We start from the raw sequence: 14,337 nt of genomic DNA, 5'->3' as shown, positions 1-14,337 counted from the left end.
TGCCCTCTTCCCTTCATCTGCCTCTGAATTAGCTCCCTAGGGCCCAGTGTCCTCACCTATGACATCAGAAGTGTGTGGTTTCAAAGTCATTTCAGTCGTGTCCAACTTCATGATCCTTACAGATTACAGTCCAGCTCCTCTGTCCACGGGATTCTCCAGTTAAGAATACTGGAGTAGGTTGCCATTTCCTTCTCCAGGGGGATCTTCCTGACCCAGGGATCAAACCAATGTCTACTACATCTCCTAAATTGGCAGTGGGTTCTCTACTTCTAATGCCACAGGTATAATAAATTAGGCCAGTAAAGGAAGTTCTATTATCTTAGACATATCCTTCAGTTTGCATTCATCGTGAGTGAAACAATTATTTACACTTACTTGACTCCAGTGCCTTTTTTCAATTTGTTTGGAATGCATATTGAAGAAATGTGTGATTTAATAATATCAGTTAGCAGCCAGTTATCATTAGAAAACTAATATGGATACCCTTCATGTGTGTGACCAAGCTGTGAACCCAGAGGATAAACCAGGCTTGTGTAGAAAATGATTTTGCACTTTTGGGGTTAAAGAAGGCAGGAATCAGTACTGTAACCTCAGTTATATAAATTGATATCAGTGAAGACTATTCAGAAGGCAAACACTGCACCCTTCATCTTAACTGTATAGATAGACTAAGCAACTCTCACATGGAGAAAAATAGTAAACACTACTTTGCCAACGAAAGTCCATCTAGTCAAGGCCATGGTTTTTCCAGTGGTCATGTATGGATGTGAGAGTTGGACTGTGAAGAAAGCTGAGCGCCAAAGAATTGATGCTTTTGAACTGTGGTGTTGGAGAAGACTCTTGAGAGTCCCTTGGACTGAAAGGAGATCCAACCAGTCCATTCTAAAGATCAGTCCTGGGTGTTCATTGGAAGGACTAATGCTGAGGCTGAAACTCCAGTACTTTGGCCACCTCATGCGAAGAGTTGACTCATTGGAAAAGACACTGAGGCTGGGAGGGATCGGGGGCAGGAGGAGAAGGGGACGACAGAGGATGAGATGACTGGATAGCATCACCGACTCAATGGACATGAGTTTGAATGAACTCCGGGAGTTGGTGATGGACAGGGAGGCCTGGCATGCTGCAATTCATGGGGTCGCAAAGAGTCGGACACGACTGAGCGACTGAACTGAACTGAAATCCTAAATAAATACACACACATATATACATGCATATGTATGTATCCTATATTTAACTTGATAGCATAGGCAGAATCAAAATATCAGAGAAGCTAAATATTTCAGAAATCTGAAATTAAACTATAGCTGTAGGGTTAGGGTTTCTAGACCCAGATGCTTTTTCTGGGTTGAAATTTGCAAGGACATGAAACATTTTTGATCCCTAAAGAGGACTGAACTTGGACAACCTGTCCCTCAAGCACTCTAAGATTTTGAGAAATTCCTGCAGGAATTTCTTCTAGCTCTACATTTGAAGTCTGCCTTAGGAGAACAGATGATTAGCATCAAGGAGAGTGTCTGGAGGCAGGCTTTTCTCAGTGAGGTTGAAGATCCAAAGTACAAGGCCATTTTTTCTTTTCCTTTTCTGCCGGGAGCCAGCGTGAGGAATTCTGCCCATGGCAAAGGTCATGAGGAAGGAGGCTCAGCATACACAAAGGCGGGATTGAGCCTCAGGAGTCCCCCTGGATATTCTCGAGTATCTACCCCCAAAACCAGAGTCTGTGTACTTTACTGCTTTGTGCTCTCACCTCTGACTTTATGGGGGGCTGTCCCCCATGACCATCTCGCTCTCTCTGAAAAGGAGTTAACTTACAGCTCCAGTTAATAAAGTTCCTGGGCATAATGCTATGCTAAGTCACTTCAGTCGCGTCCGACTCTGTGCAACCCCATATATGGCAGCCCACCAGGCTCCCCTATCCCTGGGATTCTCCAGGCAAGAACACTGGAGTGGGTTGCCATTTCTTTCTCCAATGCATGAAAGTGAAAAGAGAAAGTGAAGTCGCTCAGTCGTGTCCGACTCTTAGCGACCCCATGGACTGCAGCCTACCAGGCTCCTTCGTCCATGGGATTTTCCAGGCAAGAGTACTGAAGTGGGGTGCCATTGCTTTCTCCGCCTGGGCATAATAGGAGTGTTTAAATCCAAACCCCTCAGATAGCTCTCTAACTTGCCTGACAAGTTTACCTGGACTCCTACAGCTATACATATGATTGTTTACAGTCTCCCAGCCGCGAGAGGCATGGGAAGCCTAAGATATTCAAGTAGCTTAGAGCCTCTCGGAGAGTTAGAAACTGTCAGAATAAAACTAGTAGAAGATTTCATTGATGAGCCAATGCTTGCTGCCAAGTTTCCACATCCCCTGTTTTGTATCCTTGAATGTGTATTGATTAATATAGTTGGTATGTAGAAAAAATAAGTAGCGGCCTTGGTGTTAGCAACTTTAGACCCTTAAGGTAATAAATTCTTTCCTTTGTTGTAAACCCACTGCACCTCTGCCCTATAGGAATGCAACTTTATCTAACACCTTTGGAGGATGGCGCCAAACTTTAAAATAATTACTCTTAGAGAAAATAAGTCTTACAGTTGACAAACCTTTGTCAGAGTCATAAAATGTTAATAGGCCTTCTAGCCAGAAGATGATGTAAATCACCTAAACCATTTGTATATGATAAATTTGAAGAAAAGAAACCCTGGTTTCGATAAGGATCAAAGACTGCTGACTTTGCATGATTTCACACCCCCTATTATCCTCTATGTGCAACTTATGGTATAAAAGCCCCTGTTGAAAATAAAGCTACGGGCCTTGCTCACCGAAGCTTGGTCTCCCCATGTCATTCTTTCTCTCAACCTCTGGCTGGGTTTCCATCTGGAGCGCAGGGGTCCTCTGCGACCACTTATTTGCCTGGGCTTCTAAGACCCACTCGAGAAGGTGCCTACAGTGGGGCACCTTCCACTGTTCGAGAGGGTGCCTGCAGCCTCCGTGGTCAGAGCTAGCCTGATGTCACAGGTTATATTGATTTTCCGCATAAACCAAGCTACTCAGCCTCTTTTCTCCGCTGAATTTTCCTACTGAGCTATTCTCATTCTATTACTCTTTATATATTTGATTATATTTAATTAAAGCCAGTGTAATCGCTGAAGCTGTCTCCCCTTCGAATTCCCTGGATCAGCCAGGGCTGGACCCCGGCACTCTTCTATTGCTTTTATTGTTTTTTCATTTTCTCTTCCTCTTTAATTCCATGTATCAGTATGCTGATTTTTTAATTTAATCTAAAACGTTTGGTATTTTATCCAATTACAATTAATATCATTTATTATTACCATACAATGAATAGTGTATGTGTATGATACATTATATTTTACTTTTATCTCTGTATTTTATCTATGACATATATCTTGCTAAATTTTAATGCTGGTAGATATTCCTTGGTCTGTTCCTTGAGACACTCTTGGTGTCTCTGCAGAGGCAGATACAGTTACTTAAATAAAGAATTCCATTTGAAACCAATAAATACAGTTTTGGATCCTATTTATGCCACTTGCTAGCAATAGTTTATTTATTTTAACTTTTATTTCTCCATATGTTTCCAGTTTAATTTTTGACCATAATAATTGTAGGGTAATTTTCAGTTACTGATTATCAGATGCAGATATTTATCAGTATCATAAATTTTTAATAAGTTTTGATTTCTATTCTCTCATCCCAAAATTTAAAAAAAAAAACATTTTTAACAGGATTATACTTTCACCATACTTTTCTTCTTTCATGTTCACAGATTGATCCTAAATGTTACTTTTGTATTTTTCATCTTCATATAAAAATTCTCATGAGCATTATCAGAAGTTCAAATCATCATGTTGGAACATGATCTATTGTAGAATGTTGTCCACTGGAGAAGGGAATGGCAAACCACGTCAGTATTCTTGCCTTGAGAACCCCATGAACAGTATGAAAAGGCAAAATGATAGGATACTGAAAGAGGAACTCCCCAGGTCAGTGGGTGCCCAATATGCTACTGGAGATCAGTGGAGAAATAACTCCAGAAAGAATGAAGGGATGGAGCCAAAGCAAAAACAATACCCAGTTGTGGATGTGACTGGTGATAGAAGTAAGGTCTGATGCTGTAAAGAGCAATATTACATAAGAACCTGGAATGTTAGGTCCATGAATCAAGGCAAATTGGAAGTGGTCAAACAGGAGGTGGCAGGAGTGAACATCAACATTCTGGGAATCAGCGAACTGAACTGGGCTGGAAAGGGTGAATTTAACTCAAATGACCATTATATCTACTACTGTGGGCAGGAATCCATTAGAAGAAATGCAGTAGCCATCATGGTCAACAAAAGAGTCTGAAATGCAGTACTTGGATGCAATTTCAAAAACGACAGAATGATCTCTGTTCATTTCCAAGGCACACCACTCAATATCACAGTAATCCAAGTCTATGCCCCAACTAGTAACACTGAAGAAGCTGAAGTTAAATGGTCCTATGAAGACCTACAAGACCGTGCTCACTTCGGCAGCACATATACTAAAATTGGAACGATACAGAGAAGATTAGCATGGCCCCTGCACAAGGATGACACGCAAATTCATGAAGCGTTCCATATTTTTCCGCAAATCAATCAATGTAATACACGACATTAACTAACTGAAAAATAAACAACATATGATTATCTCAATAGATGCAGAGAAAGCCTTTGACAAAATTCAACATCCATTTATGATTAAAAAAAAAACTCTCCAGAAAGCAGGAATTGAAGGAACATACCTCAACATAATAAAAGCTATATATGACAAACCCACAGCAAACATTATCCTCAATGGTGAAAAACTGAAAGCATTTCCTCTAAAGTCAGGAACAAGACAAGGGTGCCCACTTTCACCATTACAATTCAACATAGTTTTGGAAGTTTTGGCCACAGCAATCAGAGCAGAAAAAGAAATAAAAGGAATCCAAATTGGAAAAGAAGAAGTAAAACTCTCACTATTTGCAGATGACATGATCCTCTACATAGAAAACCCTAAAGACTCCACCAGAAAATTACTAGAACTAATCAATGAATAAAGTAAAGTTGCTGGATAAAAAATCAACACACAGAAATCCCTTGCATTCCTATACACTAATAATGAGAAAATAGAAAGAGAAATTAAGGAAACAATTCCATTCACCATTGCAATGGAAAGAATAAAATACTTGGGAATATATCTACCTAAAGAAACTAAAGACCTACATATAGAAAACTATAAAACACTGGTGAAAGAAATCAAAGAGGACACTAATAGATGGAGAAATATACCATGTTCATGGATTGGAAGAATCAATATAGTGAAAATGAGTATACTACCCAAAGCAATTTATAGATTCAATGCAATCCCTATCAAGCTACCAACAGTATTCTTCACAGAGCTAGAACAAATAGTTTCACAATTTGTATGGAAATACAAAAAACCTCGAATAGCCAAAGCGATCTTGAGAAAGAAGAATGGAACTGGAGGAATCAACCTACCTGACTTCAGGCTCTACTACAAAGCCACAGTTATCAAGACAGTATGGTACTGGCACAAAGACAGAAATATAGATCAATGGAACAAAATAGAAAGCCCAGACATAAATCCACACACATATGGACACCTTATCTTTGACAAAGGAGGCAAGAATATACAATGGATTAAAGACAATCTCTTTAACAAGTGGTGCTGGGAAATCTGGTCAACCACTTGTAAAAGAATGACTAGACCACTTTCTAACACCATACACAAAAATAAAGTCAAAATGGATTAAAGATCTAAACGTAAGACCAGAAACTATAAAACTCCTAGAGGAGAACATAGGCAAAACACTCTCTGACATACATCACAGCAGGATCCTCTATGACCCACCTCCCAGAATATTGGAAATAAAAGCAAAAATAAACAAATGGGACCTAATTAACCTTAAAAGCTTCTGCACATCAAAGGAAACTATTAGCAAGGTGAAAAGACAGCCTTCAGAATGGGAGAAAATAATAGCAAATGAAGCAACTGACAAACAACTAATCTCAAAAATATACAAGCAACTTCTACAGCTCAACTCCAGAAAAATAAATGACCCAATCAAAAAATGGGCCAAAGAACTAAACAGACATATCTCCAAAGAAGACATACAGATGGCTAACAAACATATGAAAAGATGCTCAACATCACTCATTATCAGAGAAATGCAAATCAAAACCACTATGACGTACCATTTCATGCCAGTCAGAATGGCTGCGATCCAAAAGTCTACAAGCAATAAATGCTGGAGAGGGTGTGGGGAAAAGGGAACCCTCTTACACTGTTGGTGGGAATGCAAACTAGTACAGCCACTATGGAGAACAGTGTGGAGATTCCTTAAAAAACTGGAAATAGAACTGCCTTATGATCCAGCAATCCCACTGCTGGGCATACACACCGAGGAAACCAGAAGGGAAAGAGACATGTGTACCCCAATGTTCATCACAGCACTGTTTATAATAGCCAGGACATGGAAGCAACCTAGATGTGCATCAGCAGATGAATGGATAAGAAAGTGGTGGTACATATACACAATGGAGTATTACTCAGCCATTAAAAAGAATACATTTGAATCAGTTCTAATGAGGTGGATGAAACTGGAGCCTATTATACAGAGTGAAGGAAGCCAGAAAGAAAAACACCAATACAGTATACTAACGCATATATATGGAATTTAGAAAGATGATAACAATAACCCTGTGTGCGAAACAGCAGAAGAGACACTGATGTATAGAACAGTCTTATGGACTCTGTGGGAGAGGGAGAGGGTGGGAAGATTTGGGAGAATGGCATTGAAACATGTAAAATATCATGTATGAAACGAGTTGCCAGTCCAGGTTCGATGCACGATACTGGATGCTTGGGGCTAGAGCACTGGGACGACCCAGAGGGATGGTATGGGGAGGGAAGTGGGAGGAGGGTTCAGGATAGGGAACACATGTATACCTGTGGTGGATTCATTTTGATATTTGGCAAAACTAATACAATTATGTAAAGTTTAAAAATAAAGTAAAATTAAAAAAAAAAAAAAAGACCTACAAGACCTTTTAGGAAGTCAAGAAACACCTGGAGTAATAGGCAAATTTGGCCTTGGAATACAGAATGAAGCAGGGAAAAGGCTAATACAGCTTTGCCAAAAGAACGCACTGGTCATAGCAAACACGCTCTTCCAAAAATGCAAGAGAAGACTCTACACATGGACATCACCAGATGGTCAACATTGAAATCAGATTGATTATATTCTTTGCAGCCAAAGATGGAGAATTCTATACAGTCAGCAAAAACAAGACTGGGAGCTGACTGCGGCTCAGATCATGAGCTCCTTATTGCCAAATTCAGACTTAAATTGAAGAAAGTAGGGAAAACCACTAGATCATTCAGGTATGACCTAAATCAAATCCCTTATGATTATATAGTGGAAGTGAGAAATAGATTAAGGGACTAGATCTGATAGACAGAGTGCCTAAAGAACTATGGAATGAGGTTCGTGACATTATATAGGAGACAGGGATCAAGACAATCCCCATGAAAAAGAAATGCAAAAAAAGGAAAATGGCTGTGTGGGGAGGCCTTACAATTAGCTGTGAAAAGAAGAGAAGCAAAAAGCGAAGTAGAAAAGGAAAGATATAAACATCTGAATGCAGAGTTCCAAGGAATAACAAGAAGAGATAAGAAAGACTTCCTCAGTGATCAATGCAAAGAATAGAGGAAAACAACAGAATGGGAAAGATGAGAGATTTCTTCAAGAAAATTAGAGATACCAAGGGAATATTTCATGCAAAGATGGGCTCGGTAAAGGACAGAAATGTTCTCGACCTAACAGAAGCATAAGATATTAAGAAGATGGGGCAAGAATACACAGAAGAACTGTACAAAAAAGATCTTGATAATCACGATGGTGTGACCACTGACCTAGAGCCAGACATCCTGGAATGTGAAGTCAAGGGGGCCTTAGAAAGCATCACTACAAACAAAGCTAGTGGAGGTGATGGAAATCCAGTTTAGCTATTTCAAATCCTGAAGGATGATGCTGTGAAAGTGCTGCACTCAATATGCCAGCAAATTTAGAAAACTTGGCAGTGGCCACAGGACTGGAAAATGTCAGTTTCCATTCCAATCCCTAAAAAAGGCAATGCCAAAGAATGCTTAAACTACCGCACAATTGCACTCATCTCACACACTAGTTAAGTAATGCTCAAAATTCTCCAAGCCAGGCTTCAGCAATACCTGAACTGTGAAATTCCAGATGTTCAAGCTGGTTTTAGTAAAAGCAGAGGAACCAGAGATCAAATTGCCAACATCTGCTGGATCATGGAAAAAGCAAGAGAGTTCCAGAAAAGCATCTATTTCTGCTTTATTGACTATGCCAAAGCCTTTGACTGTGTGGATCAGAATAAACTGTGGAAAATTCTGAAAGAGATGGGTATGCCAGACCACCTGACCTGCCTCTTGAGAAACCTATATGCAGGTCAGGAAGCAACAGTTAGAACTGGACATGGAACAAGACTGGTTCCAAATAGGAAAAGGAGTATGTCAAGGCTGTATACTGTCACTCTGCTTATTTAACTTATATGCAGAGCACATCATGAGAAATGCTGGGCTGGAAGAAACACAAGCTAGAATCAAGATTTCTGGGAGAAATATCAATAATCTCAGATATGCAGATGACACCACACTTATGGCAGAAAGTGAACAGGAACTCCAAAACCTCTTGATGAAGGTAAAAGAGGAGAGTGAAAAAGTTGGCTTAAAACTCAACATTCAGAAAACAAAGATCATGGCATCTGGTCCCATCACTTCATGGGAAATAGATGGGGAAACAGTGGAAACAGTGTCAGACTTTATTTTTGGGAGCTCCAAAATCACTGCAGATGGTGACTGCAGTCATGAAATTAAAAGACACTTACTCCTTGGAAGAAAGTTCTGACCAACCTAGATAGCATATTCAAAAGCAGAGACATTACTTTGCCAACAAAGGTCCGTCTAGTCAAGGCTATGGTTTTTCCAGTGGTCATGTATGGATGTGAGAGTTGGACTGTGAAGAAAGCTGAGTGCTGAAGAATTGATGCTTTTGAACTGTGGTGTTGGAGGAGACTCTTGAGAGTCCCTTGGACTGCAAGGAGATCCAACCAGTCCATTCCGAAGATCAGCCCTGGGTGTTCTTTGGAAGGAATGATGCTAAAGCTGAAACTCCAGTACTTTGGCCACCTCTTGCAAAGAGCTGACTCATTGGAAAAGACTCATTCTGGGAGGGATTGGGGGCAGGAAGAGAAGGAAATGACAGAGAATGAAATGGCTGGATGGCATCACCGACTTGATGGAGGTGAGTTTGAGTGAAATCCGAGTGTTTTTGTTGGACAGGGAGGCCTGGAGTGCTTCGATTCATGGGGTCACAAAGAGTCGGACACAACTGGGCAACTGAACTGAACTGAACACTAACATTGGGAAGTTGACATGAGTGGAAATTTCCTGCCTACAGGGACCATGATAAGATAAGTAACCTCAAAGCGAGCTAAAGTCAAAGGAACTTTAAATATGACGAACAATAGCACTTCAAGTGGTGAAGAATTTAACAAATAATTAAATGCTGATCTTTCTTATGAGGTATCACTACATGCATATTTTGAACTCTTGAAATGACTAAAGCTTTTCTTTTCACATTTAAATTTTTTTTATTTTTGTATTATTATATATATATATATTTACTTTACAATATTGTATTGAAACATGTATAATATCATATAAGCTTTTCAAAAGGCAAATAATTTAGTTGACATTACTTTTAATTATCGTCTCTTTTCTCCATCTTCCTTGTTATTTATTTATCACTCTTCTAGGCCTATTTGTAACTCTTCTAGCCCTACGTGGCACTAATGGTAAAGAACCTGCCTGTCAATGCAGGAGACTCAGGAGATGTGGGTACATTGCCTGATCAGGAAGATCTCCTGGGGGAGGAAATGGCAACCCACTCCAGTATTCTTGCCTGGAAAAGCCTATGGACAGAGGAACCTGGCAGTCTACAGTCCATAGTGTCACAATGAGTTGGACATGACTGAAGCAACTTAACACACTAGCCCTATGGGGTTCCTTAGACGTGCTGCCACGACTTTGTGCTTTCATATTTCAATTGGTACATCAGTATCAATCTCCTTTATGGAATTACAACGCAAAATTTAATCCTTAGCAGCAATGACCAATGCATTTCTCTCTTTATTTTAATCAATGTCCTCATGGCAGTCATTAAATGATTTTTACAATGAATTATATCCATTGTATGACTATGTAACCTGTGACTTTAAACTTCCTTATTGATAAAAGTTTTTTTGAAATTCTAAATATTTATACTTATTTTTTACTTTAAAAAAACTTTAAGGTTTTGAGAATTTTTTCTCTGTTAAACTCAGAAATAGTATTTTCTTCTTTTTATTATTATTTCTCTCAATTTGTAGAAATTGTTTAGAGAAATTATATGCAATCTTTTCAGTGCTGGGAAAGAAAAGTTCAAAGTGAACATCCTGAAACAACAATTTTCATTTTTTCTATGTTTGTAATTCTAAGGGTTTCTAAAATGGCATGAGTAGCAAAGAACCCCCTTGTCAATGCAGGAGATGAAAGAGACATGGGTTTGATCCCTTAGTCGGGAAGGTTCCCTGAGGAGGGCATGTCAACCCACTCTAGTATTCTTGCCTGGAGAATCCCATAGACAGAGGGACCTAGAGGGGACAGTCCACAGGGTTGCAAAGAGTCAAACACAACTGAAGAGACCAGCACACACACACAGAGTTGACTTCATCAGGGTCAATGAAGAATGGAAGACCAAATGTAGTTCAAGAAGAGATAAAATAGGATACACACAAAAGAAAATTGTTTAGGGATCCTATCAACATTCTCCTAGCTCTTTGAAACCAATAAAATTCTTTTGACTAAATCATTAAAGGCACATTTCACTTGTTTGTTCCTCAGAGTATAAATAAATAAGTTTAACATGGGGGAAATGGAAGTATTACTTCTTCCTTATTAATAGCCAATTCATCTTTTGATGAAGGTTTGATAGAGACAAAGATGCAGCTTCCATAAGTGATATAAACCACAATAAAGTGGGAAGAACAGGTGGAAAAAGCTTTTGTCCTTTGCTGGGCAGAAGGGAATCTTAGAACTGTTCTGATGATAAACATGTAAGACAAAACCACACATATGAGAGTCATGATATATATCAACACGGAGCCAACAAGGGTCATCTCCTCAATGAACCATAGATCTGAGCATGAGATCTTCAGAAGTGGATTAACGTCACAGAAGAAGTGATCAATGACAGAGTAACAGAATTCCAGGTTCAGTCCCAAGCAAAATGGTGGACATATAATCAAGAAAGTGGTCACCCAACAGCAGAAGGTAAGCATTTTGCAGAATCTGTGGTTCATGATGGTCATGCAGTGCAGGGGTTTGCAGATGGCTACATAGCGATCATAGGACATGGTGGCCAAGAGAAAAAATTCTGTCATTCCAAACACATAGGTAAAAAATAATTGGGCTACACAAGCATTATAGGTAATGGACCTGTCACCTGTTGATATACTATACAAGAATCTAGGAATGCAGGCAGAAGTGAATGAGATTTCTAAGAAGGAAAAATTTTGGAGGAAATAGTACATTGCAGATTTAAGATGAGAATCCACTAATATGAGGATGATGATGATCAGGTTTCCAGCTATACTCAATATGTAGGTGATGAGTAGAAATGTGAAAATCAAAATCTGCATTTGTAAGTCATCTGTTAATCCCAGGAGGATGAAACTGACTACTGGTGTGTGGTTTCTCATTTCTGGGTATGGACTTCTGTCCAGTCTGCTTAAACTGTCCAGTCTGTTAAACTGTTGGAAGGAAAATCTGAGAAGAGTGTAAGAAAATGGTTTACATTTCACATGTAGATTTTGTTTAGATAAGTCAAGTCAAGCCATTTATATGTATCTTCTTTCTAAATAATGAGTATTTTAATTAATTCATGGTGTAAGCTCTGTTGGTATATCTGTGGTAGGCTAGAAACTTAGCTCCCAAATATTTTGGACCTCAAAATATGCTAAAATGTACATTTTATATTGTAGTTCAGTGTATGGGCACACAAACAAAGCACACATATATATACAAACATATACCTACAACAAAAATTTCAATATCAATCTGAACATGCCTTGATCTCTGAGGTTTTCTATAAAATTTCTAAAAATATTGAATCTTTATGCTGTGTGTGTCAAACTAACATAATAGTGTAAATCAAATATACATCAACTTTAAAATAAACAAAAAATACCAATATCACAAAACTGATTTTATAGCATGCTAAATGGTGATAACCTGTACTTATAAAACACATTTCATTTTTTAGGGGCTTGTTAAATCATATTGTCTAAGTAAAACATATTTTCCATGATATCTCTTTAAAAGTATGTCATGCTTTTACTTTCTATTTTGGAATTGATTTTTCTTATAACAAACTTGTTCCCTAGGATCAATAAAATCATGAACTTTAGAATATCCTGTTTTCTAAGAATTTTTCTTTTATCACTAATTGAAATTTTGCACAGGTTAATTATCTGGTTGAAGCTCCCTTTTTTGATATATTAAAAACATTTAAGTGTTTCTTTATCCATTTGCAAAAGCATTTGAGGACTCTGTTCCACTGCCATGACAAAACCTATACTTAATCTACAGAGGAGAGTTCCTGTAATGAAAATTCTTTCCTAGACCTTTACCGTGAATTTCTCCAAATGAACTTTCATCATTAGCTTTAGTATAACTGCATCCAATTTCCAATCTATTCCTCAACTGCTTCCAATATGGTTTCTGAACACAGCACTCCACTGAAACTGTTATTTGTAGCAATTATTTCTTGCAGTTGTAGCTGTTATGTTTCAACGAAGTGTAGATCATATTCTTTGCAAGTTTTGTTTTAATGTGTCACTGTCAATCACTTCTTCTACTTAGATTGCTATAAACGCATTGTCTGCACAATATCCATACTCCTGGTGTTTATTCTGCCCTTTTGGTTTCTCCTTTATAACAACCTTTAACACTACTCATCTTTATAACATTGATATTTCTCACACTTCACCCCTACATCATCTTCTGCTTATCTATGACTTTTTGTGGAAATTGTGAAATATCTTGACTTCAATTTATCACTTAAAATTTGGTAATTTAAAAATGTTTCATATTTGATATGATCTGTTTCAATGCTTCCCTTGTAGCTCAGTGGATAAAGAATCTGCCTGCAGTGCAGGAGACCCAGGACCGATCCCTGGGTTGGGAAGATCCCCTGGAGAAGGAAATGGCAACCCACTCCAGTATCCTTGCCTGGAAAATCTCACGGACAGAGGAGCCTAGTGGGCTGCAGTCCATGGGGTCACAAAGAATTGGGCACGACTGAGCAACTAACACACTTTAACACACACTTTCAATGCTAAACATCATCACCTGGCAATTTCACACTCATTCAAAGCACACATGTTTAAAATGGAATGCCATCTCCACTGCACCTCTGTTCACTCTCTGCCTTATTCCATGTTTGGTGTTCAGTTCAGTTCAGTTGCTCAGTCATGCCTGACTCTTTGCAACCCCATAGACTGCAGCACGCCAGGCTTCCCTATCACCAACTTCTGGAGCTTGCTCAAACTCAAGTCCATCAAGTCGGTGATGCCATCCAACCATCTCATCCTCTGTCATCCCCTTCTCCTCCTGCTTTCAATATTGCCCAGCATCAGGGTCTTTTCCAATGAGTCAATTCTTTGCATCAGGTGGCCAAAATATTGTAGTTTCACCTTCAGCATCAGTACTTCAGTGAATATTCAGGACTGATTTCCTTTATGATTGACTGGTTTGATCTCCATGCAAGGGACTCTCAAGAGTCTTCTCCAACACGACAGATCAAACACATCAATTCTTTAGTGCCCAGCTTTCTTTATAGTCCAACTCTCACATCCATACATGACTACTGGAAAAACCATAGCTTTGACTAGATGGACTTTTGTTGGCAAAGTATTGTCTCTGCTTTTGATATGCTGTCTAGGTTGGTCATAGCTTTTCTTCCAAGGAGCAAGCATCTTTTAATTTCATGGCTGCAGTCACCACCTGCAGTGATCTTGAAGCCCCCCAAAATAAAATCTCTCACTGTTTCCACTGTTTCCCCATCTATTTGCCATGAAGTGATGGAACCAGATGCCCTCATCTTAGTTTTTTGAATGTTGAGTTTTAAATCAGTTTTTTCCACTCTCCTCTTTTACTTTCAAAGCAGCTATTTAGTTCTTTTTCAC

At 38.9% G+C, this 14,337-nt stretch overlaps 1 protein-coding gene and 1 non-coding gene across 2 annotated transcripts; one reads left to right on the top strand and one right to left on the bottom strand.

Annotated features, from left to right (window-relative positions):
- Positions 1-4,502: 4,502 nt before the first annotated feature.
- LOC139183386 (U6 spliceosomal RNA) lies at positions 4,503-4,609 on the top strand. Its single transcript, XR_011566974.1, has one exon. It is a non-coding gene; the product is annotated as a U6 spliceosomal RNA (small nuclear RNA).
- Positions 4,610-11,010: 6,401 nt separating this feature from the next.
- Positions 11,011-11,850, bottom strand: LOC109558425 (olfactory receptor 6C2-like). The gene has a single exon (XM_070788717.1). It carries the CDS (start codon positions 11,848-11,850, stop codon positions 11,011-11,013), a length of 840 nt encoding a protein of 279 aa, XP_070644818.1.
- Between the last annotated feature and the right edge of the window lie 2,487 nt (positions 11,851-14,337).

Source organism: Bos indicus, chromosome 5 (assembly GCF_029378745.1).
Source record: "Bos indicus isolate NIAB-ARS_2022 breed Sahiwal x Tharparkar chromosome 5, NIAB-ARS_B.indTharparkar_mat_pri_1.0, whole genome shotgun sequence".
NCBI classification, from domain to species: domain Eukaryota; kingdom Metazoa; phylum Chordata; class Mammalia; order Artiodactyla; family Bovidae; genus Bos; species Bos indicus.
The sequence above is the reverse complement of the archived record's forward strand: the minus strand, read 5'-3'. Positions and strand labels throughout refer to the sequence as shown.

Excerpts from the sequence above, each read along its gene's own strand:
- LOC109558425 (XM_070788717.1), bottom strand. The coding sequence starts at position 11,850 with ATGAGAAACCACACACCAGTAGTCAGTTTCATCCTCCTGGGATTAACA.